A 26797-nucleotide genomic window follows, 5' to 3' on the forward strand; every position below is an offset into this window, starting at 1 on the left:
AACCAACTTTTCATCTTCCTCATTTATTCATTCAACTGCCGTTTTCTGGAACAACCTTCCTTCATACATATTTCCTGAAAATTACAATCTACAGAAGTTCAAGTCCAATGTCAACAAATATCTTCTTTCGTCTTCTCAACCTCCAACCCAAGCACGGTACTAAGTACTATAGGTTCTAATACCTCTCGTGTTTGGGGTTCACATAAAAAAATGTTTACGAGAGGACATTGTGCACTTCACACGACACTGAACAAAACTGAAAACTGAAACTCAAAAGACGAAAGGCCGACAAAATTCCCCCCCCCCTGCACACACCGAATTCATCAGAAGTTTTACACGTGCCTTAAAATTCTTCAAAAAGGGTTTAGAACCGCGACGTAAACTTTGATAAAATTCAGAGAATCGGAAATAGAAAATAAACACACAATTGAGGCAATACGTGGAAGAAGCATTCTTAGAAAAAGGGCCGTGAGCTCACCCGCTGTCTGTTATTGAGAGATCAAATTAAGTGCTAATCTAAACGAAACATGCAGATTGCCTGTCTGCATCCGTTACAGAGAATGTCCGCTAGACAGAAGCTGAAAACACGTTAAAACCAATAGAGGAGAGTTGGGGAATTTGAAAATGTCCATCGTAGAGAGATGTCCGTTAAAGAGAGGTGTCCGTTAGGAGAAGTTTCACTGTACTTACCCATTGGGCTTTGTGTCCCCTATCACAGTTTGCTGTAGAGAACGATAATAAAATATAAACTAAAATAAAATTAAGTAAATGAAATATTTTAAATTTAAAATGTAAATTTGAAAATTTAAGATTAAATTTAAAATGTAAAATTTTTAAATGTAAATTTGAAAGTCAAATTAATATAGCAAAAGGCAAAACTGGTATAGGGCCAACAGGAACAGGTAGGTATGAGACATTACATCAGATGGGCTGCCAATCCACTCAAAGCCCCTGAAGAAGTAGGAGATTGACGGCCACATGATGGAATGTTCTATATTATAATATATGTAAATGTATTGTTATTTAAAATTATTATTGAAATAAACATAACCATTAGTTTTAATATAATTTTAGCTGAAGGTAATGAAAAATTCATTATCATATAGTAATATACTTCTTAAAATTAATATGTATAGGCCACGCTGAATTAAGATAACCTAGTTGGGCTAACTTGATTACCAGATTTGTATGCACAATAATACTTATATGTCAAAGTGCCATTAAAAAGAAAAACACAAACCCATATATATATATATATATATATATATATATATATTATTAATCAATTTATATAATTCACTTTCTTTCTAACAATAGGAAGATCATTTCCAGTCTTCCTAATGATCTCATATAATATAAAAATATTAAATAGCAAAATCTTAGACATTTATTCATCAAAAGCAGATATGCTTTAGACCTGGGACATGATATTCTGTGATTATGTCTGTATATGCAATATTATACATACTTCATATGTTTGCATCTTTGTTATTTGTATTACAATCAGAAAATGAGATTCAATAAAAAGTACGTATAGGATTAACTAGAAAGTTTACTTACTCTGTACCTATTCTTGAACTAGCCAGATTTTCCACTTCATGCAATAAAATAACATTCAGCCTACAGGTCTGATAAATAAATTTTATTTTCTTGATTTCTTTTTCTTCTGAATAAGATTCTGTACATTCTGAGAGTATCATATTATTTCATGTAGGTATCATTAACACTGCACTTCGTTATTTTATATATTTGCTATGTTTTAGATATTTTTAGTTATTTTCATAATTGAATTAATATTTTTAAGAATTATACAAAGTCAACAAAGGGATTTTGTTCTGCCCGTAATATAATTCCTGTAGTTTTATAGTAATTTGAATATAAACATAAATAATTGAATCCAGGACACCTTTCAAAACATACTCTCACATTTTCTTTTAGTTGTTTTTTTTACAAAAATTATTTAATAATTGTTTACTTGAAATGCTGATGAAGAATTCTAAAAATTTCATATTGCAATATTTCATACACATTTACATGTTATTTTCATACAAATTAATTAATATAATAATAATTTACTGATGCAACAAATCCAGTTTCTCTCTAACTTTGACTAAAATATTCTTCATTTTTTCATAAGTACCTGTAGAATTAGGAAGATTTTGGAAAGGCAAATATTCTGATACACCTTCAGAAAATTTACTTCTTTCAGGAAGTTTGGTATATCTGTTGCTATTAATGACAGCTGGGGTACCTAATAAAACTGATAGGGAACCACTAGAAGCATTCCTTTCAAATGTACTTCTGTTATCGATGAGAGGATCTAATGTTACAGGGTGTTCTGTAATGTCCGTAGTCTCATTTTCTACCACAAAATTTTCTAGTTTAGCAATAGTTTGAGGTTCAATTTCACTAAGATTTTGACTACCATCTTCTTCAGTTAAGTCAGCATCTATTTCCAACTCCAACATCTGAATTAATTTTTTTTTTGTCTCTTCCAGATCAGTCAGTGATGGAGAACTTGCCCTAGAAGATTTTTGACTTGAGGTGTCTCTTTCATTCATTAGAAAAACAGGTGGTGGCGGTGGAGGAGGTGAGTAGGATTCTTCAGGTGGAAGAGGAGGAAATAATATTTCTTCAGGGGGAGGGGGAGGGGGAAGAGGTGGTGGTGGCAGTGGTGGCAAGGGTGGTAATGGAGGAAGTCCATATGGAATAAGCAGTGATTCACTTTCTTCATCAGAAGGGGAATAATCTGGTGGAGGAGGCGGTGGAATAAATTCATCTTTTGGTTCTTCACGTGGTAGGGGTGGGATAAATTTGCACTGATCATCCTCATCATCAGATAAGATTATCCCGCCATCTACAAAAAAATTAAGAATTTAAAATTATTACATTTTATATTCTGATCAGGTTATCTGGATAAAACAAAAGTTTAATATGACATAAAAATGTTAATGAAAGTAAAAACACTGATGTACGAGGTTCATTCATTATGCTACCAAAGTATCAGAGAAGTGAGAACTACATATCGTGGTATGATGAACTCTGCTGAAACCTTGAAGAAATTTTGAGGAAATTTCGAAGAAATTAATCATATCAAGTAATACTTCTATGAAAAATTTAGCTGCCTATTCCAAATACAAATATATGAGAAAAAAACCCCTCCAAATCTGAATTTTTCTCAGTACTGTACTGTGAAGCTACACTTAGAGACACATCAGTAATAGAATTAGAGAATTTGGTATTACCGACTTCCTTAATCACTAATACCGATGTGTTATTAAGTGTAACAGCTATTTGGGGGGGGGGGGGTGACCTCAGAAAAATAAATAACTGCAAGAAACTGAACTTTTTGCTGGCAACTCCTCTCAGTGAACTCATGTTCAGACCTCCATCATGTATGCAACCTGACTGTTCAACTTTTTTGACACTTATAGTGATTGCTGATTGCTCTTTGGAAAGCAGTAATAGGCTTAATACAAAAACACTGTACAAGAATCTTTCTTATTAGATGTCAATTGGCCATCTAATGAGAAAGGATGTACATATCAGTCAATGAGCAATGATATCTAGTCAGATTACCAGTAAATTCTAAAAAAAAAAAGAATTTTGCTCATTATAGATTGGCATTGCATAGAAGCAGGGCATGACCAAGGTATTTCCGCGCCCCAGGCAGAAAGAGTTTTCGGCACCCTTTACTAAGGATACATATTTTTTGCCTCATTGTTCTTCTGTTTTTGGTGCCCCAGGAAAGGGCTCTGCTAGCCTGTACTTTAATTCGGCACTGCATAGAAGTATTGCTTGAGTTAAGCAATACCTCTATGCAAAATTTTAACTGCCAATACCAAAGGCAAGTATGGTGGTCCCTCGATTAACAATATCTTTGTTTAACAGTATTCTGGATTACAATATGCCTCTTACAGGATCTCATACATTTGATTGATGATAATAGTCTCAATTAAAGATGTTAGTACAATAACATTCCAGTATCATTTATTACTATTACAGTCAAATCTTGTTAATACAAAGTTCAAGTGAGCTAAATTTTCATGTTTTGTAATAACAAGGTTTGTAGTAATGAGGTTCCCCAAAAGTGTCAAAATTTTACAGCGGTTTTTTTTTTTTTTTTTTGTACATACTATATATCTAAGAATTCTAATAAATAATAATAATAATATCAAAAATAAATAAAAAATAAATCAATAAAATAAAATAATAAAAGGAAGAGCCTTGTCTAACAATACAGTAATGGGAATAACACATATTTTAAAGATTTTATTTTATTTGTAAGTAAACTAAGAGAAACGCAATTACCGGAAATGAAAATATTGTACAGTGTATATTTTGATATATACAATATTTTACTATCACAGTAAAAATAATTAATCTTAATATAAAGGGAGACATACAAACCATTAATTTTTTTGATAAATGAATCTAATTTAAAGAAAGAATCCAATGTTCTTTGCCTAGTTTTTGTCCTATATACATTTTTAACAACAGATACCAAATGCAATAGTTGTTTCTTGATCAACGTTACTGTAGGCCAACACGTTCTCTATAAATGCTCAATGCATTTTGGGCATCTTTTTTAGATGGCAGTGTGTGTGCTTCTTCATTTTGCAGACACTGGTAACAAAAACACTGTTTTGCTTGGTAACAAAAAATACATCATGTACCTTCACAAACTCTTCAAATTCGCCAACAAAATTCATCACTCCTTCAAATTCCCCCATTCCTCAATGTTGCTATCATATTCATCTGCTGAACCATGTTTTTCGACGATATTCTCTCCAAAGCCACTCTTTCTGAAGCAGTTGTCTATTACACGATGCAATACTGACTCAAGCAATAACAAGATCACAGATAGCATCCAAATTGCTAAAATATAGCAGCAAATTTCTCCCTCCATCCCACCCTCCTTCTATGTTGAGGATCACTTACTTTATCAGGCAGGCTCTATATGCTCTCTTGGGTTATAAATAATGCATTGAACCAGTGTTTGCATAAAATTGGTAGTAATGGGAGGTAAAAACCACAGCTGTATATTTGTCAACTTAAGCATCTCAGCAGAATATGCCATGCAACAATCTAGAATCATCAAAATGTTCCTTTTTTCTGAAGCCATTCTTCTTTCCACTTTTGATAACCAAGACTAAAAAATTTTGACCATCAGCCAAGCACTTCTATTGGCCACTTAATCACAGAAGGGAAGTTGGTTAACTTCTTTAAAACATCTTGGATTGGAAAACTTAGCAATCACAAGTGGGCATAATATTGTATTGCCATCTAAATGGCAGCAAAACAGAACAGGAATCTTTAATCCATCATGACAAGGCCCTCCTCAAACAGCAAATGTTTTGTTTGGCAGCAAATTATAAAATAAACCTGTCTCGTCAAGATTAAAAATATCCTTTGCCTCATATTTTTCAGGAATGGATCATACAAAGCACAACCAGTCTGTAGCCTTTTCTTTGGCAACTAATACAGATTCACAGTAAACATTTTGCGAAACCAAGTTATTCGTGTCTTTAAATCTTTGGAGCCAGCCACTGCTGCATTTGAAGTTGATAATTCCATGTTGCTGAGCTAGATATTTGCCTTTTCTTGCAAAATTGGACCTGATATTCGCAAATCAGATGCATGCATTTGTTGGTACCTTTCGAAAAGTTTTGTTTCAAGCTCCTCGTGTTTTGAACCAAGAATTTCATTTCCTGTCCTTTTATAGCTGCTCCAGTATTGCGCATTTCAAGTTTTTTTTTCGGTTTTTTGGTATTGTAGATAAAATAGGTAAAGGATGTTGTATTCCTTTGCAATGTCCATTTTGCTTCGTTCTATCCTATCAGCCTCTTGTATAATTTTCAGTTTAATTTCCAGGCAAGTTCCAAAAAAGACATCAGCTCAGATAAATTGGCACAAAAGATAGATTACTGTGGCAAAAGACTCTTTGAGCTGGCGTAACAATTGCAACTGACCTTTTCCTGTGGAGAGTGGAGAGTGAGGGAGTGTAAGTAAACAACTTAGAAAAACTGTTTTTATTCTTGTGTTAATTTAATAGCTCATCCTTCACAAAGATTATTTTCAGAGTGCACTTAATGTTGTAGCTACCATAAACTGGTTTTGTTTACGCAAAAGTAATCTTTAACAAGTCAGTGCCATCCTTTGGAGAGTAGGGAACCAGACGGCCAGAGGCAATAATCGAACAGCTGTGCCAAGATTTGTATAAAACATACAAAATAAAAATATTTATTTCTCACAGGGTGAAAACGAACTTTGTAATACATATTAACTAAATTTTTTTATAAATAAATATATTTACATAGAAAAGCCTATCCTTTTGCAGGGGACTGGCATGTGCTTCATATAAACGAGTACTTTGTATAAACCGAGTTTGTATCAACGAGATTTTATTGTAGTAGTAGTAGTAGTAATAGTGGCAAATGATGCAAGAAAGCAAGTTTATAAAGCAGCCGTGTCACACACATTTTCTCTCTCTCTCAGGATGACAAGTCAGGGCTTGATAACTGGGAGTCTAAGACACTGATATTCATGTTACACTTGAGACAAGTGAACCAAATACACCAATGAGCCAAAACATTATGACCAGCGAGTCATTATGCAAATCAAATGCAACTGCAGGTGAACTGTGTGCAGATCAGGACACGGTATAAAAAACACCTGATACTGAGCTCCATTAATCAGTGTTACTCTTGTTCTTCAGATGGTTGGTTGGTTTAATGGGAGTTTATTGGCACAAGGCCAACTAAGGCCAAATTGTGCCTGGTTCTTCAGATAGGAAAGGCAGCGGAGTCATTATGCAAATCAAAGCAACTGCAGGTGAACTTTTTTTTTTTGATTTGGTAGTAGTTGCCGCATCGGCTTCTGTGGCCATATTGCACCTCCCAAGGTTTTTGCAGTACTTTGATCCAAGCCCGAGGCGGGAATCAAACCCGTGACCTTTGGGTTGCCGGGCAGGTACTTTACCCACTCGGCTAGCCCGGTCGGCTTCAGGTGAACTATGGTGTGTGTGCAGATCAGGACACGGTATGATACTGAGCTCCATTAATCAGTGTTACTCTTGTTCTTCAGATAGGAAAGGCAGCGGAGTCATTATGCAAATCAAAGCAACTGCAGGTGAACTATGGTGTGTGCGCAGATCAGGACATGGTATAAAAAACACCTGGTACTGAGCTCCATTAATCAGTGTTACTCTTGTTCTTCAGATAGGAAAGGCAGCGGACTTAAGCAAGTTTCACAAAGGCCAAATTGTAATGGCCAGACAACTGGGTCAGAGCATATCTGAAATGGCACGGCTGGTGGGGTGCTCACAGTCAGCTGTGGTTAATACCTACCAAAAGTGGTCCACACCCACGAACCACCAGAGAGGTGTTGGATGACCACTGCTCATCAATGCTCGAGGTGAGCAAAGGCTCTCCCAGATGGTATGTGGCAACAGAAGGGCGACTGTAATGCAACTCGCCATTAATTGGAATGCTAGTGATGGGAGTAATGTGTCACAACACACAGTATATCGAATCCTGCTGAAAATGGGGTGCGTAGCTCCAGGCTGCTCCGAGTGCCCACGCTAACCATGGTTCACCTGCGACAGCATCTACAATGGACACACGAGCAGTGAAACTGGACCTTGAGTGATTGGAAGAAGGTTGTTTGGTCTGTGTGTGTCGTTTACCTGGGGAAGTCAGTGGTGACAGTGTCATGCTTTTGGGCGATGTTCTGCTGGGATACCCTGGGTCCAGTCATCCATTATCATCATTATCATTATTAGCTATATGGTGCAAGGAAGCCTGAGGCTTTTGCTGCAGCAGGCAAAAAAAAAAAAAAAAAAAATTCCATGAGAGATATCCAGCTCAGGACCCTGGGTGTGCCAAGCCCATACTCACCAGATGCGAGCCCCTAGCATTAAATGTGCCAGGCACTCTGACGTCTACCACCTACCTAAACTTCTTTGCTGACACCCTTTCAGGCATACCCTTTCATGATGTGTTGGAAAAAATTATCAATGAAGGTGGCTATTCAATGCTGCAAATTTTTAACATTGATCAGACCACTCTATATTGGAAAAAAATGCCGGATTGAACATATACTGTTAGCCCGAGAGTTTTTACTTTCCCTGAAATTAAAACCTATCTATACCAACACCCAGTTATCAATATTGTAAGAGAGCAACATCAAGCCCGAGCTATGTAACTGTGGGTGTCTATTGCCAGCTGAAAGAATAGAGAGAGAATATGCCCATTGTAGTTAGACAAAGTTTGTATTCCAGGGAATGTGAAAATCTCTCGCTCTAACTGTTTTCCTCCCCATAGCTGATGAGAAGCAAGATTAAAAACGTCCCCGAAGACTATCATAGCACATGGGCCAAAGAAAATGGTACATTCATGGCATATTGTCGAAATATAGCATATAGGGAGCCTGAAAGACTATTATCTAGGAATATGTCTAAAACTGCAGAAATTAAAGTACAATGAAAGAATGCTGCAAGCTAGGTTGGCAACCATGATACCCAAAAGTTTTTACGACCGGGGTAACACAATGGAAATTGTGGGAGGTTGGCCAGGATGGGAAGCTAGTGTGAGAAAATGAGTAGGCGGGCATTTCATTAATATCTCCAACACTAGGATGCCAGGCAAAACACCCAGAGACGAGGGGATCCATTTGGGGGGGGGGGGGTGCGAGTCATCCCTGGACCATTCGGGACAGGAAATTCGTGACCATCAGTGCCCAATGAGAGAACTTTGCTCTCGAAGACAAAGGAGAGCCCAAAGAATAAAAGGGCCAAATATGAGACCAAAGGGTGTGAAGTGGTTGAAGATCTCGAGTGTAGTTCCTGTTGATCGCCACCGCCTTCTGACCCGAGCTCCCGGAGTAGCTGCCTGTATCACCCTTCTAGCAGGAATGTTGGAACTGCGAGAACCAGAGAGGATTGCTGCCGACTCCCTTACAGAAGCAAGCCTTGCAGCTAGCCTAGGAACAAACCCACCTAAATTGGTAAGCGAAAACCATCCTTGCGTATAAATGAACTTATGTGAAATAGCCAAAATATATTCTAAATTCAATGTTTCCTTTCTGAGTTTCTTTTACATATGTATAAAGTAGATTGTTGTTATTGTTGTTTGGAGCATTAGCAACTAAGGCCATATTGCTCCGGGATATGCGGCGGTCATTCCCTTACCTTTCCGCATCCTCTGTATTTGGTGGTTACGGGCTCGAACCCCGGTCTAATCAAGAAGCGTGTGCTACGCACTGCTGCTCCTTCCCATCTGGCTACGGAGGCGCCAGTATAAAGTAGAATCAAGTTAATAACATATATTATTGTTCTTGCCCTTGTATCACTTAGAGAAAGTTTAAAGGAAGGGACAGGATTTGTCTAGAAAGTTAAAATATACAAACCTATGAAATCATGAGAAACCTTTCATTTTAGTATTTACTCAAAATCTGGACAAATTGTATTCTAGGCTCTTTTTACTCAAGAATATATAAATTTTCTGTCTCCTTAGAATGCTTATACATTGGCTGGTCTTATCATAGATGTAGGCAGGTCTTTCACAGTGGTTACCAAGTGTTTTTCATGTCTTGGTTACAGACAAAATACTGCCTCCTGATCTCAGGATGTTCCATCTTGCAATCACTGTGCCAGTACTAGACATGTCAGGCGCCTCCGTGGGCAGGAGCAGCAGTGCGGTGCACACGCCTCTTGATTAGACCGGAGTTTGAGCCCGTAACCACCAAACACGGAGGATGCGGAAAGGTCAGGGAATGACCACCGCATATCCTGGAGCAATATGGCCTTAGTTGCTAATGCTCCTAAAAACCAAATAACAAACAAACTAGATACGTCTTTGAGGACTGTCCTAAAAAAGATCAACTCCTCCCCTATTGCTGCAACTGTAAGAGTAAAAAGAAAGATCAAAAACATTCAGTCCGAGATGTTACCTGTAGTGAATACATATGAGCCTTGGAAAATGTAAGGAATCATACTCAATATGAATAATACTTCCTTAAATTCAAATCATAATTATAGTACTAAGACATCCAATTCTTTTGTTAAAATTCTTTAGCTTAATGGTCAAAAATCAAGCAATTGTTTCAGATGAATTTCGGCAAAACTCTGAAGAAATCTATCGAAAATTTTGTTAATTCAGGAGCACTATTATTTGCGTGGCACAATTACTGGGTTTCCTACAACTAAAAGTCTTATATGCTCTACATCAACATCCTCATTCTGCTATTGTACTTTTGAATGATGTTTTGGAGGTTACTCTGATTGGCTGTCTAAGTTGCCAATTTGTAACTTGTGCATATTAACATTAGCATTAGTTCAGGCATATGATGCAAGAAAGCAAGCTTATACAGCATGAGCCAAAAAAAAAAAAAAAAAAATCACCCTTCCCATTTCACCCATCCGGTCCAAATGTTTGTCTAGTTCAGCCTTAAATTTATTTAACCTATCAACTTCCACAACAACAGATGGAAGTTACTTCCAGCAATCAACTACCCACTGGCTAAAGGCAAACTTTCACACATCTATTCTACAAATGTCTTTCCTCGATTTGAATCTATGTCGCCTCAGGTTCTTAATCTGAACAAGCGGAAGTATCCCATCAACATTGAGCCTGTTCAAACCATTCAAGGCCTTGTTCACCTCAATCAGATCACCACACAGGTGCCTAGTTTCCAGATGCTGCAACTTGTTCTTGTCACCAATCTTGTTGCCCTTCTCTGTACTTGTTATAGCAATTCTACATCCTTCTTAAAATGAGGCCGCCAGACCTGTACGCAGTACTCAAGGTATGGCCTGACCATTGCCTTATACAAAGGTATAATCACCTCCTTATCTCTGCTAGCAAAATTCCTACATATCATTGACAAAACTTCATGACCTGCTCTGGCACACTGTCTGAATTGCTCAGAGAACTTCATATCTGACTGCAAAATTACCCCCAGGCCTTTTTCATTCTCCGCCTCCCTGAGAATAGCACCAAACAGTTGGTACGTTTCTCATGGGTTACTGCTACCCATATGCAGTACTTCGCATTTGTCAATATTAAATTTCAGTTGCCACTCCTCGGCCCATCTCCCTAACTTTTCTAGATCCTGTTGCAGTAACATACTGTCTTTACTATCATTAACAATCCTGCCAATCGTTGTATCATCTGCAAACTTGGACATTAAGCCTGATATACTTTCATAGATATCATTAGTAAATACATAAAACAAAAATGGGCCCAGCACCAAACCCTGGGGGACTCCACTAATAACATTAGTCTATTTAGAACAGTGTCCATTTATTACAACTCGCTGCCGTCTCCCACTCAACCATCCCTTTATCCATTGCAGCAACTTTCCCTTAATGTCATACCACTCCAAATTGTACAGCAGTCTTCCATGTGTAACAGTATCAAAAGCTTTCCTGAAATCCAAGTATATGATACCAAAATTATTCTTTGCATCCAGTTGCTTTGTGACCACATCATAGTATCCAATCAAATTGGTCAGACAAGACTTTCGGCTAACAAACCCATGCTGTGTCTGAACTATTACTGCAGTCTTGTCTAGGAGATCCTGCATCACTTCTTTAAACAGTGACTCCATTATGTTCCCCGGAGCAGAAGTTAAACTAACAGTTCTATAATTTTTTTTTTTTTTTTTTAATGAAAACCCCAAACACGAAAGGTATCAAAACCTATAGTACTTAGTACCGTGCATGGGTTGAAGGAGAAGTATGGGGGGAGGGGGATGCCGGAAACTTTGCTCTAGAGACTAAACATGGGTTTCACCACTTCAAGCCTCCAATAAGCAAAGTGGTGGTATTTCACCGGTTGATGAAAGTCATCTATTCTTTGTGTCATCCTTTGAACCCCCCCTTTGTGAATTGAGGATTCATTTGCACATCGCCAGTTCATGGGGACCTCTCCTGAATCTAAGGATGTTCTTGTAATTATGGCTAAGGGTTTGCTTACTTCCCTCACTGCCTCCTTCAATATAACTGGATAGATTCCATCTGTCCCAGGTGTCGATTTTAAGTTTAACTTCAACAATTTCTCCTCCACTTTGCTATTATTTATCATAAAATCATTTAACTTCCTGTTAGAATTTAGCAAATTTCTGTCCTCCTCTTCCTTACAGAATTTCTCATGTGCAAATGTAGAAGCAAAATACTCATTCAATTTGTCAGTTATCTGAGCAGGATCATCAACAAGCAAGCCACCAACATCAAGTGGAGCAATCTGATTCACCCCTTCCTTCTAGAATTTACATAAGTAATGAAGTCTTTGTTGTTTTTCTTTGCATCCTTTGCCAAGGATTTCTTGCAAACAGCCTTCGCTTGCCTAACCTCCTTTGTGACGATTACAGACTAGCTTATATCTGCCATAGGCTTGTGTCACCTGATAATTTATATGAATCCCATGCATTCTTCATTAGTTCGTCTAACATCGATTTAGGTCTAAATCTTGAAGACTATTTCTTAGTTGGTATGAAAAGCCTAGCAGCTTTCGAGATTAATTCCTTAAAGGCTTTTTAAAATTCACTATTTTTAACATCATCAGTTGATCACACTCTATAGAATTTAAAAACTGCCTGAGACCACTGTAGTCACCTTTATGAAAACAAAAGCCCTTCCCTTTACCTTTGATGGTAGTTATATCTTTTAGTAAATCCCATATCAATATACTGTGATCACTGGTTCCTTTATCTGCAAATTCCTAATGCATAAATCATCACTATTGATAATCAGATCAAGAGTATTACTCCCTCTGGTTGCCTCTTGAAAATGTTGCTGTAGAAAACAATCCTCCAATAATTCACAAAAGTCTTGCTAGCGTGCACGTGACCAACTCACAAGTTCCAGTCAATATCCGGAAAGTTAAAATCCCCACATTACAAGACATTCTGATTTACTGGCCCATTTTATTTCCCTGCACAGTTGTTCATTGTACTCATCAGAGTCATTACGCCTAGAACACATTCCTACTCTCATTTTCCCTTTACCAATGTTTATGTCACACCAAACTGACTCAACATTGCATGTCCACCCATGCCAACTGGATTCCCTTCCTCATATTTTGTGTTTCTTAACTAACAGCAAAACCCCTACTCCCTATCCTATCTATCTTTTCTGTACACATTGTACTTCCCAAATTCCAATTCTGCACTGCTAATATCTATGTGACACCATGTCTCTGATATCCCAATAATATCTGCCTTTGATGCCCTGATTAGCACTTCAATTTCATCAAATTTATTTACTATACTTCTAGCATTTGTGAACATGCAAGTATATATGCACATCTGTTCTTACTCGTAGTTACCCTAACACAGCCCATCTATTTACTTGTTCCTTGATGACTCCCAGAAGCTCTTGAAATCTCCAGCAACTTGCTCTCTAGGCTGCTGCTTATTAAAATAGATTCAGTGCAAGAATCGCTTTTGCCTCTGCCTGTTTGCTGCTATTAATCTTTTAGTCTGTGAATCCCCCGCAATCTAGCAGTTTTTCGACTCACTGAATACTGCCTTTTTTTTTTTTTTTTTATGTAAACCCCAAACACAAGAGGTATTAGAACCTATAGTACTTAGTACCGTGCTTGGGTTGGAGTTTTAGAAGATGAAAGAAGATATTTGTTGACATTGGACTTGAATTTCTGTAGACTGTAATTTTCAGGAAATATGTATGATGGAAAGGTTGTTCCAGAAAACGGCAGTTGAATGAATAAACGAGGAAGATGAAAAGTTGGTTATGTGAGTTTGAAGTTGGACAGTAAATGGACATTGGCTGGTGACGGCACGTGTTCGGACTGTTTTGAAAGAGAGAGAGCGGGAATTATAGAAGCCAATTCAGAAGAACAGTGCCCAGGGAAGTAACTGTAGAAAAGGCATGCAGCAGAAACAGTACATCTATGATGTACTGTTTCTGCGAGTGGAGAGACTCTGTTAGAGATGAATCATTAATTAACCTAACTGCCCTCTTCTGAAGGGAATCAAGAAGCCTGAGAGAGGTTTTGGGGGCATCACCCCAGATGTGGGAACAATATTCCATGGCTGGCTGGATTTGCGATTTATACAGAGTGAGCAGCTGTTTGGAAGAAAAGTAACGCTAAGAGCGAAAGAGAAAACCAAGTTTTTTAGATGCAGAGGAAACAATATTTGTAATGTGCTTGTGCCAAGAGAGATTAGAAGTCAGGGTAATCCCCAAAAGAGATATATCATTTTGCCTAGAAATCGGAGATAAGCATAAAACTAAAGATAAGCATAGGAGCAGAAGAATCCTTTTTGCAAGATATAAGACAAGACTGAGTTTTATAAGGGTTGAGATCAATTAAGTTGTCTTTGCCCCACTGGAGCAAAGACAACTGAAGAACGGCATTTAAGGAATTCGTAGCAGATTTTAGAAGTTGAAGCTGATTGAGCAGGACAAGGTTTCTCAAAATGGAAAGTGGAATGCAATGTGCTATCATCGGCAAAATTATGGATAGCATTTCCAGTCAATGGAAGAAGGTCATTAATATACAAGAGGAAAAGAGTGGAAGAAAGAACTGAACCTTGGGGGAAAATGGCACTAGTGGAAAAGTTAGAAGACAGAGAGCCATCTACCATCACCCTCAGTGAGCGATCAGAGAGAAAACTGGATAACCTATTACTAAAAACAGTTGGAAAACCATAACATGGAAGCTTGTTTAGAAGAACTTTATGCCAAACACGATCGAAAGCCTTTGAGATGTCAAGTGCAACTACTTGTGTTTCACCGAACCTTTCCATTGAATTAGTCCATAAATGGGTAACATAAGCCAGAATATCACCGGTGGATTGACACTGACGGAATCCATACTGACGATCGTTGATCAGACGGAAGGTTTCTAGGTAGTTTAAGAGTTGGCGGTTAATTGATTTCTCCATTACTTTAGAAAGAGTAGAAGTAATTGCAATGGGATGATAATTGGATGGGAGGGATTTGTCACCCTTTTTAGGAACTGGCTGGATATGAGCACATATCCAAGCAGAAGGAAAAACACCTTTGGAATAAAAAAAGGAGGCAAAGAATAGGAGTAAGTTCAGGAGCACAGGTTTTGAGAAAAAGTGGAGAAATACCATCGAGACCGGGAGCTTTCTTAGCATTAAGATTCATTAAAATTCTTCTGACATCCTTTTGAAGGAAGACCACAGGAGGCATTGAATAGAGCATGTTGGGAATGGTGGGAGGTGTTTTACCAAGATCATTAATACATGAGTTGGAAGGAAAATGGGATGCTAGCAGGTCAGCTTTATCTTTGACTGAAGTGACAACAGAACGATCTGGTTTGGACAGAGGTGGGAGCAGAGATGGGCAAAAGTTGCAGCCATTAGCTTTGGCAAGAGACCAGAATGCTTGGCTACCGTTAGGGCAAGAAGCAAGTTTTCTACTCTTAGCCTGTTCAAACTTTAGTTTGGACCGATTAATAACTGCTTTACAATTGTTGCGGGCTTTCGTGTAGGCAGAAAATGAAACTGAAGAATTAGAAACAAGCCAGTTACGATATGCAACATTCTTCTCTTGAAAAGCCTTAGCACATTTATTGGAAAACCAAGGTTTAGATAAAGGATGAGATTTTAAAGTGGAGTGTGGGATAAAGGATTCCATTCCTGCAAGAATAATTTCACTGACACGATCTGAGCAAAACATTGACATCAGAAGTTTTGAAACAGTAATACGACCAAGGAAAAGAAGAAAAGAAGTCTCGCAGGTCATCCCATTTTGCAACAAGAGGTTGGGAATAGCCATGAGATAAAGGCTCCATTGGAGAAGAGACAATCACCAAGTTGTGATCTGAAGTGCCTAAAAGACCTTTCACTTTGACCGTGTACTTAGAAGGGTTGTTTCTGAGAAAAAGATCAAGCGTATTGGCCATACGATTAGGATTATCCGGTATTCTTGTAGGTAAATGAACAATCTGTGCAAGGTCATTAGTAATTGCAAAAGCCTCAGCATCTCGACCAGCTGGGTCGGTGTGACTAAAAAACGGAAGCCAGCTGCAGTTGTGATCATTAAAATCACCAAGGAAAATTACCTCACTGTTAGGAAAGTTGGACTGGAGAAAGTCAAGTTGCAAAGAGAGGAAGTCAAAGAGCTCCAAGTGATTAGTGGCATTGGGATAACAGTAGAGACAACAGATTAATTTGACACAATGAGGTAGAGAGATTTTAAGCCAGAGAAGATCAAAGAGAGGAGATTCCAAATTGCCATGTCTCTGACAGGGGATATCAGAATGGACATATGCACCACCTTTGAGGCGGAAGGAATCATACAGCAAATAATTTGGGCATCTGAGATGAGCAGTAGTTGAATCAACTGATAACTGAGATTCTGTCAGAAAAAGTACATGGGGTTTGGCATGCAAGTGGAAATGGACATCGTTGAGATTAGAATTGAGACCACGTATATTTGTGAAATGAATTAGGAAGTGCTTGGGAGGTTTAGATCTTTTCGCAGATAAGCTTTCTCTATTAGTTTGACAATTCATGGTTTATTCAATAGTAAGAAAAAGTGGGTGGGACATGCTGTATGAAGTAATGAAATTTCTGTATATGGCATACACACGGTAAGAATAAACCCAGATCCTTGACATAACGTGGCCTCGACAATGTACCCCGCATACGCACTACTATATACACTTGGACTCCCTCCAGTCACTATCTGGCAGAGTAGAGGTAGCAAGATTATACACTAGCTGATCCGGAAGCCTCCTAGAGAGTGTACTAACTAGTGGCCGGCCTGCGAACACCATTTTAGAGCTGTACCCTCGAAATGCAAGGAATATTGGATCACGCCATGACGTTCATCATAACCTCAAAAGTCATCAATCATACTGCATGATGGAAGAGATAGGGAAGGGTTGACCGGAACTTAGCTCTAGAGACTAAACATGGGTTTCACCACTTCATGCCTCCAATAAGCAAATTGGTGGTATTGCACCGGTTGATGAGCCACCTAGTACTGCCTGGTAACATAGTGGGGCAGCATTCCTCCATGTGGTGTGGGCACCACACCTCGACCCCTGCTTACGTTGGTTCATACCTGGGTGGTCACCCACCATGTACTTGTGCATGGAGGTTATACCCAGGATTACTAACAGTCCCACCATCGTGAAGGTGCAAGCAGAGGATTTGGCTAGTCACTTTGCCATATTCGGGTGACACTCAAGTCAAGTGGACCCAATTTTGGCAAAGTCCGGACGGACTTTGCCAAAATTGGGTCCACTTGACTTGAGTGTCACCCGAATATCAGTTCCATCAGCGTTTTAGACTTCCAGATAGCAAGTACAGCTTGTCTGGCATATCTGAGAGAATGTCTGTTACAACCTCAATGACCAATAGCCTTGATAGCGTCAGCAAATATTCTTGCACCATTTCTATTTAAGCATATTCCATTCCTGTAGAAGCAATCTTTCCTGTTAGCAAGCACAGACCATGCTGAAAAAAAGTTTACCCCACGATCCTTGCAAAACCTCTCCAGGGCCAAATTGATTGACAAGGCTCTCTGAGAGCCTTGTCAATCAATTTCTTGTCAATGTGTCTGGGCAGAATTGCAGACACTTTCAAATTCAACCCTAGCTCGCAACTTTTTTTTCAGCATTGACCTGCACTTGTTAATTAAATCTGCAGATCTCTTACTATTAAGGTCATTAGTGTCAACGTGTACAACAATATCACCTTTTGTGCTCTTAAAAGATGATTCCTGCTCTAAAACATCATCAACATCTGGCAGTGGAAAATCCCTGCCAGACATACCCTGGTCCTGTTTCACCTATTCATTTTTGCATAATATATTCCTAGTCTCCTGACAATAGAGTTACCAACTAGTTTCTGTGAGACCAGCGCATTCTGCATTCCAGATTGCTGCTGTGTTTCCTGATGCACAGGAGTGAGCTGTGGCATTGAATTGGGCAGCTGAGAGCTTGATGGGCCCCTCATATTAATTTCTTTGAGGGCATCTACCCCCACACCTCAAACTGTCATAGATGTCCATCAAAAAGCTGAGTTGGTATCTAATTTCCTCACAGTCTCTGCACCTAGCACATACAGACATCTCTGCACCTAGCACATACAGACATCTCTGCACCTAGCACATACAGACATCCTCCTTGGCTAGATCATGTCCTGTCCTGGAGAGGTCCACAAACTTTTCTCATTTCATGCATTTTTTTTAGCCTGTGATGCATTTTAGAATTGCCCCTTTGGTTCTCCCCCAAGCTACAGCACTCTGGCTAATCTGTGAGCGTTGCTTTGCTGCTCTAGTCTGGGTCATGATTCTGTTTAAGTACAATTTAATTAACAATGATATTTAATAAGATTAATTGATAATACTATACTGTACTATACTAAGCTAACAGATTTCTAATACAGTGCTACGTGTTTTGCTATCTAGTTTTACGTTAAACCTTATGCTGTCTAGCTCGGGTTATACCGTATTTCCCCATGTATAAGATGCACCCTTTTTCGAAAAATTTGGGGTATAAAATCTGGGTGCGTCTTATACGGTGGTTGTAGATTTTTTTACTTGCATTTCCCACTTTTTCGTGCTTGTTGTCTTTGTGCTCACTGTTTCGCACTTGTTACCGGTAATATTAGGTTACGATCTGCCCAGAAATGGCTCAGAAAAGATTTTCGTACAGTGCTGAATTCAAGTTAAAAGTGATCCAGTTCGCAAATGTGAATGGAAATTGTGCTGCTGAACGTAAGTTTTGTCCTCCTCCAACTGAGAAAACAATCCAACTGGCTACGGGAAGAAGAAACCGTACTGAAAACGCCACGGCAGAAGAACCATGAGAGGCAAGTCAGCAAAATGGCATGATTTAGAGAGGGAATTGAAGATATGGCAATTGGAATTCCTGTGTCCACAAAGATGGTTTAGCATGAAGCAAGAAGAATTGCTGATGAAAAAGAAGTTACTGATTTCAAAGAAGGACACAATTGGTGCTTCAGGTTCGTGAAATGGAATGGACTAAGCATGTGTACACACACCAGACTTGCCCAAAAGATGCCTGAAAGCTATGAGCAGAAGGTCCTTGAATTTCATTGTTTTGTCATTCAATGTTGGAAGACATCAGTTTGAGTTGGGACAGATTGCAAATATGGATGAAGTCCCCCTTCAATTTGATGTCCCAAGTAACAGAACTGTTGCTAAGAAGGGGGTGAAAACTGTAACTGTGAAGACAAGTGGACATGAAAAGAGCCATTATACAGTTGTTCTAGCTTGTTGACGACCAAGCTGCCACCTATGCTGATTTTCAAACGCAAAACAATGCCAAAAGAAGACATTCCTCGAGGAGTGATTGTCCACGTTCATGACAAGGGTTGGATGGATCAGGATGGGATGAAGATCTGGTTTGAAAAAGTTTGGAGCAGGAGACCAGGTTGGCTCTTATGCAAACCTGCCCTACTGATGCTTGATCAGTTCAGGGCACACATAACAAAATACACAAAGAAGATTGCTGCAGAGCAAAGAACAAAACTTGCCGTCATACCTGGAGGCTTGACATCCCAGCTCCAACCACTTGATGTCAGCATTAACAAACCCTTCAAAGCTGCCATGAGAGACAAATGGAACCAATGGATGAAGTCTTCTGGGGACAATTTGACACCAGCAGGAAGAGTGAAGAAACCAGCTATAGGAGAAGTTTGTACCTGGGTGAAAAGATCCTGGGATAATATCAAGATCGAGATCATTGTCAAGTCATTTAAGAAGTGTGGCATTTCAAATGCCATAGATGGAACTGAGGACAAGGCAATATATGAAGACAGTGATTCCTTGAGTTCAATAACTTTATGTAATACATTTTCTTTCAAATTTCGGGCCCCAAAATTAAGGTGCATCTTACACATGGGGAAATACTGTATGTTATGCTATTCTGTATCGTATAACATTTTTCGCAAGTTATGACAGTAAAATATACAGACACTAAGTATTAACTTTCAAAATCGCTATATAAATTCAAATTAAACCAAGGAGCTTGACTAGGACTATAATCTATTTATAGAAAATAATTTAATATAACAATTAAGTCAATAAAACACTAAATATAATTAAAAATGTTTTCATGAAACCCTGAGCAAGTGCCAAAAACCTTTCACAATTCTATGGTCAATCAACTAGATAAAATATTACTTAGATCTGTCAATAATAACCTCACACAGAGTAAAAATAAGCAGCTGCTCTATACTAAAAAGAAAAAAAAAGAAAAATAGTTTAATAGTTGTATTGTCAGCTGGCTTAGAGGAATATCAAATTTCACAGCTATAGGCAAATAAACTTTAATGTGTCTCCCAGTGAAATGTTGGCTGAAAGATTAGGGATAAAGATATATCTCTGGTTCATTTGGAAGTATCTATTTCTTTTCAGTTTATTGCTCTCCTTAAGATGAATTGGATGGAATTCTTTCTTTTCTTGACCATGCTTTCTGAATCTTCCAGCCTTCAAATTTTATTGTAGTTGGTGATTTTAATGTCAAGTTCATGACTTAGTTCTGTTTTCTTTCCAATCTTCATGGTTGTCCTTTTAAAGATTTTATTCTGTAGCACAGACTTAACATTCTTAAAAGAAACCTGATCTACCTTTTCTTCTTTTATTGGTCAATCCAATATTGATTTAATACTCTGTTCTTCCTCTATTTTAAACAAAATCTGTTCTTGGAAAGTTTGTGTTGATTGGACTTCTTCTGATCATCATGCAATTTTCCTTCAGATTCAATCTGTTCCTTTCGTTTCTTCCCAGTATACTTCCACCTCCTCTCGCGTTTCTTCGCGAAATGCCAATTAGCAGAAATTCTGTAATATTTTGATTTCTGAATTTTCCCGTTTTTCTGAAAATATGCATCCAGGTGACTGTGCTACTCATGTTTACAATACTCTCTTCAAAGCTGCTACTCACTCTACTAATAGGAAATCTAAAAAGCATGTTACCACTCCTTGGTGGAAAAGAGAATTGACAATCTTGCTTTGTGAAGTTTTTTGTGCCCAAAAAAAATTATCAATGGCATAGATGTTCTTGGCCAGTTGATGATGTCAACTAACTCCATGCAATCTATCTTAGGAAAAAAATCAACATGTCAAACTCATTGCTAAATCCAAATTTGACACCTGGAAGAAATTTGTTCATCATGTTGGTAATCAAAATCCCTAACAATTTCTGGATGCTCTCTTCTTACCTTATTATTATTATTATCATCATTAGTCGTACGTTGCAAGCAAGCCTGAGGCTTATGCTGCACCAGGAGAAAAAAAAAAAAATCTGAATTACCCTGAGAGAGAGAGAACAAGAGTCAGAAGAAGAAGGAATCACCAAGAAATAGAAAAATTATGATATCCAGCTCAGGATCCTACCAAGCATATACTCGCCAGACGTGAGCCCCTGTATGATCCCCCTTTAGATTTTATCTGTCATACAGATATTCAATCACTTAATCTTAATTACTTTACTTCCTCGGTTGCTGTGTGTTTTACTCCTGTTGATTATCTTCAGTCATTGCCAGGATTAAACCTAATCAATGCTTTCCCAAATTCCTGGAAATCTGCAATCTTAAGAATTCTGTTGAAACCTGGAAAGTCTCCTAATCCCCCCCCCCAAATCTTACAGACCTATTGCTTTGTTATCTAATTTTGGTAAGATCCTAGGTTTGATCTCACATAGAATCCCGGCTTTGCTTCAGGACACAGTTATTCTAGTAATCAATATGGTTTTTGTTCTTGAGTTGGTGTTGAAGATGCCCTTGTTACTCTTCTGAATTTCATTAATAAATTGTCTTCTAAATATGTCCTGGTAATTTTTATTGACTTCGAGGGTGCCTTTGACTCTTTGTTGGGAGAGTGCCCTCGAACGTCTCAGAACTCTGAACTTCCCTGCTACCTATACAAACTTATTAGAAATTATTTTTCATATAGATCTGTTAAGGTTACATCAAATTTTCACACTATTTCTCGGAAAGTCTTATGTCGATGTCTGCAAGGGTCTGTTCTTGGACCCTTGTTCTAAACCAATGGTTGCTAATGGTTTTCCCAAATTATTCATCACTTGCATACGCAGTTGATTTTATTCTTCTTTTTTATGGAAATTCTCGCCACTCATTAGAAGAAAACATAAATTCTATTCTTCAACAACTTTCTGATTAGTCAATGCTTAACAAACTTACTATTTCTGACATTAAAACTTGTATGAATGTCTTCAAAGGCACCCTTTTGCCAACTCGTCCTCCTCTCATAAAAATTAATGACGAATCTCTCCCTTTTGTAACTACCAAAATTCCTTGGATTACTGATTGATAATCATCTGTCCGACAAAGTAAAAAAATTTGTCTTTCAAATTGTTTGCATTTCCTGCCAAGACTGGGTTCTGAACTAAAGGTTTTGCACACACTACACAAAGCTGTTGTTTTACCAGTTACTACTTATGCTGCTTCAACCTGGTTTAGACATACTAAATTGCTTACAGTTCAGTCCAAGCTTGGTTCGATCCAGCACAGTTTCCTCCTAGTACTAGTTAGGGCATGTAGAACCATCTCTACCTCTACCCTACAAGTTCTATCTGGTTCACTACCTTTAGATTTATATCTAATTTACTGTAGACTTTCTTACTTCATTCGCAAGGGCCTCCCTGCAGAATTCAACAGAATACAAATTGACGTGTCCTCCAGTCCTAAACAAGAAAAAACAACAAATTTTAAAAATTCTTCATGGCAGTTGGTAACTTTGCTGGTCTGATTCCCAAAAAGGCTTAATTACAAAATTATTTATTTCAGAAGTTACATCTGTTAATAAAACACTTGTAAATGGTTCTCTCCCAGCATTTTTCTAGCTTTCTTTTAACAGAACATGGTATTTCCACCTTTCCAACTCTGAACTTTGTCTTTGTGGTTCTGTCGAGGATTCTACCAACATTCTTTTCTTTTCTGTTGTCCTATTTACAATGAATTCTGATCACAGTTACTATCTGTCACTCTGGGTCAGGAATCTAAGTCAGTCAGTTATTTTTATTATTATTTTTTTAAATGGTAATCCTAAAATAATCCTCCAAGAAAATCAAGATTGATCATCATAATGTTGTTATTTGGTTTTTAGGAGCATTAGCAATCAAGGCCATATTGCACCGGGGATATATGGCGGTCACTCTCTGACCTTTCCGCATCCTCCATATTTGCTGTTCACGGGCTCGAACCCCGGTATAATCAAGAAGCATGTGCTACGCACTGCTGCTCCTGCCGACCTGGCTACGGAGCCGCTTAAGCATCATAAGTAACCCAATATAAACGTTAAAATGTGAATAACATTCCAAATAAATACAAATCCACAAACAGTAACTGTTCATGCTGGATATGATGCCCTCAGGAACAAATCAAATGGCAACACACACTGGTGACTGTAAGGGTACTTCATGGTATTTGAGAGAAGAATAAAAAAAAAAAGTTGGAAAAGGTATAGATAGTGAAAGCTAAAGCCTATGCCATTCAGGAAATACATGCAAAACATCCGTTTTGGATCTCACAGACTCAGAGTGACTGTCTAAGGGTTAATTAAGTTTTCAATTCCTCGCCTACTTTCTTTCAGTCCTTTCAGAATTTCTCACGCTCGGTCTTCCTTAAAAGACAACAGTTATTGTCTGAATTATAAACTTTGTAAAATACCTATACTTAACTTAAATTCATTCATAATTCCCAAATTCTTTCAAGACTTCACCAAGCTTTGCCCCTAAATTTGTTAAATTCTAAATTTTAAGGAATGTATTGAAACATTTTATTGTTGCTATTAGCCTGATAACACAAATTGTATAAGCTGTAACATTTATCTCACCTGTTTGCTCCATTTTTTAACATGTATTAAAATTTAACATTTCATAAATGTGTTCATATTGTGTAAATAGTGTTTAAGTTTATATTTAAATAGCAATTTGTTTCCTTAGATTTTGTGGTGGTAAAGTATGACAGTAATATAATTTATGTCATTATTTTGAAAAACTGATTTTGCTAAACATCTGTTCATGATTGGATATTAATTGCTGGACTAAGACATTTATCAACTGTAACGGTTACCCCCCCCCCCACCTTTTTTTTTTTTTCTGAACATGTAATTTTTTTTTCTCTTTTTTGTATAATTATTTGTATATTTGTTTAATTCTGTACATCTTTGTATCTGTATAATTTTGCATATTCTGTATTTTTATAACTAAATTTTCGGTATAATTTCTTCTGTCTCAAACAGTTTGTATAACTATTTGTTTAAAGATGCTTAACTTTCTGTATAATTCCTTCTCTTGCAAACAGTTCAGTGGTTAACTATTTCAGGTTATCTAAAATAACCCCTTTTATTTGTAAATAATTGAATTTTATTATATAGTATACTAATATGGTTTCTAGAGGGAAGAAGTCTTTGACTGGCTTTCTCCCTGACTTAAATAATCCAGCCAAGGCTGCTGAGCAGGTGGTGTTTGAAACCAATTTCAGGAACATAGTGGCTGAATTTTCTGAAGAAGGGCTGGAAGAAATTGACAGAGGAATATAGAGTTGATGAAGGTGCAACAGCTCGTGAGTCAGATGCTTCTGCTTCTAAAAAGAAAGAGAAAAGAACAAGAAAGATGCAAAAGAAAAGTACTAGTAAAGACGAGGCTAAACAATCTGGTGGTATAGATAAAGATATAATTGAGATCTATACATCTCTGAACAAATTTAATAAAGGAAAACAGGTTAAACCAACTTCCAAGAGGACACATGAAGACCTAGACAGTTCAGGAGAATGCTTTGCAGATATAATGGGTGTAGAAAGACTGAGGTTAACCAGGTTTAGATTAAAGCAGCTACTTTAAAGAAATAATGATCAGATTTCAGGGTCACTTGTGACTAATATAATGGATCTGTGGGACAATACGAAAATGTTTGCCACTGAACAAATGGGAAATAAAATATTGCAGGCAAAGTTGGAATCAAAAGAACAAAGTGAAAGTACCAGATCCTATGCATGAGTAGCTCAAGAAGGAAAAGAACAAAAGAAACAATCTAAAGTGGTTGTGATAACATCAAAGAATAAACAGTATAAAAATAGCGAGGACATAAAACAGGAATTACTTAAAACAGCCAAACTGATGTCAAAAGAGGTGAAAGTTATAACTATCAGGGATAAGCGTGTTATTGTTGAGGCAGACTCTGACAGAGATTTAGATGAAATTAAGAGATGTGTTCAGAGTAAAGCGGTAGACTTAGAGATTGATAAGCCTAAAAAAATAGAGCCAAAGTTAATAGCGTTTAATGCTCGAAGTGAAATAACTAAGGAAGCATTCTTAAAACTTCTGTGGGAGAGAAATTTAAAGAAGCAGGAATGGACACAAAGTCAAATTCAAAAAGAAATTAGTATTGTGACAATAAACAGTTCTAAAGGTAAATCAGCCGGGAGCTGGATAATACAAGTTCCTGGAAAAAGAGAGACATATCTTGTTAAGGCAAAATCGTATTCATTTGAATTGGGAATCCTTTTGAGTAAAGGATGTAACTGTGATTCAGTGCTATAAATGTATGGCATTTGGGCACATTGCTAAGTTTTGTACAAATGATGTCTATTGTGGACATTGTTCCATTAAAGGTGTCTCTCATAAAGCACATCCTATTTGTGATGAGGCTGCTAGATGCATCAATTGCTGGAAGAAAATGCAACTTGCGGAGAACTCAGCTATTAATAGACAGTGTGTGGAATACTTGCGGATGATTGAAGTATATCAGAAATATATCGACTATGAATAGCCTTGATATAGGATACAATTTAAAGATACTTCAAGTAAATGCTCAACATGCCAAAAGTGTTCCCTCTCAATTAGCACAGGCTGCAGAGGAAAAGAACACTGATATAATGTTAATCTAAGAGCTCTATACCTTCCTAGGTAGGCTGTCCAGATGGGAGATGAACCTTTTGCGGCAATAATAATAAGAAATCGGTTACTAGCTGCAACTGCAGTCACTTCTTTATGTTATTGGTAGAGTGCATGCTGCAAAATGACTACTCCTTCTGGTGCAGTCTATATAGTATCATTGCATCGTAAATTCAATGATTTTATAGAACCATATGTGTACTATCTAGAGAAGGTTAATGAGGTTCTAAAAAATAAACCTGTGCTGGTTGCCTTGGATTCTAATGTTGGATCCTCCCTCTTTTGGGGGGATGATTATTCTGATGAGGTTATGTCCTTGAAGATTTTCTGTCCTCTTCTGGATTGGGAGTGTTAAATGATTCCAGTAAATTACCAATGTACAGTCGGTCCTCGTATAACACGTGTTTACATTACACGAATTCGATCATACACGATTTATAAATAGGGGAACGTTATCTTATATAACACGAACCGAATTCGCTTATGCACGATTCGCCTTTGTGTTTACAAGAAATGGCAGTCGAACATGGAATCATCCCAACCGAATGCAACACGATAGGAATGAAGAAGATTCTGAAAATGTATTTGTGTTTCATATCAGTGAAGGGGAAACACATTTCACCATAATAACGTAAAAACCAACACAATTCCAGCTATTGATATAATTGCAAATGCAATTAGATGGAGTTTACTACCAGTTTATAACAGATTCCACTAGCAGAAACACAACTGGAAATTGTTTTTATTGTTTTATGGTAGTAACCCCTAGAAATGTGCTTTAGTAAAATGTGAGGTGTTAATAGTGTATCTCAGCCTTTACGGTGTTGTTTATTCAGTTGCTACACACGCGCAGCTTTGTTTATGTGTATCAAGCGTGCCTCCTTGTTTTGTAATTGCGCTTTATTC

General features: G+C 37.7%; 1 protein-coding gene across 1 annotated transcript in view; it reads right to left on the bottom strand.

The window, feature by feature from the left end:
* Positions 1–2072: 2072 nt before the first annotated feature.
* The window catches only part of LOC150081821 (zinc finger CCHC domain-containing protein 8 homolog), a 412851-nt gene continuing 388126 nt past the window's right edge, over positions 2073–26797 (bottom strand). The window contains exon 13 of the mRNA XM_090380330.1: positions 2073–2857. Within this exon, the coding sequence (XP_090236456.1) occupies positions 2073–2857 (785 nt within the window). The remainder of the gene's footprint in view (positions 2858–26797) is intronic.

The sequence above is a fragment of the Mastigoproctus giganteus genome, chromosome 8 (assembly GCF_048544385.1).
Source record: "Mastigoproctus giganteus isolate SK-2022 chromosome 8, ASM4854438v1, whole genome shotgun sequence".
Taxonomy (NCBI): Eukaryota; Metazoa; Arthropoda; class Arachnida; order Uropygi; family Thelyphonidae; genus Mastigoproctus; species Mastigoproctus giganteus.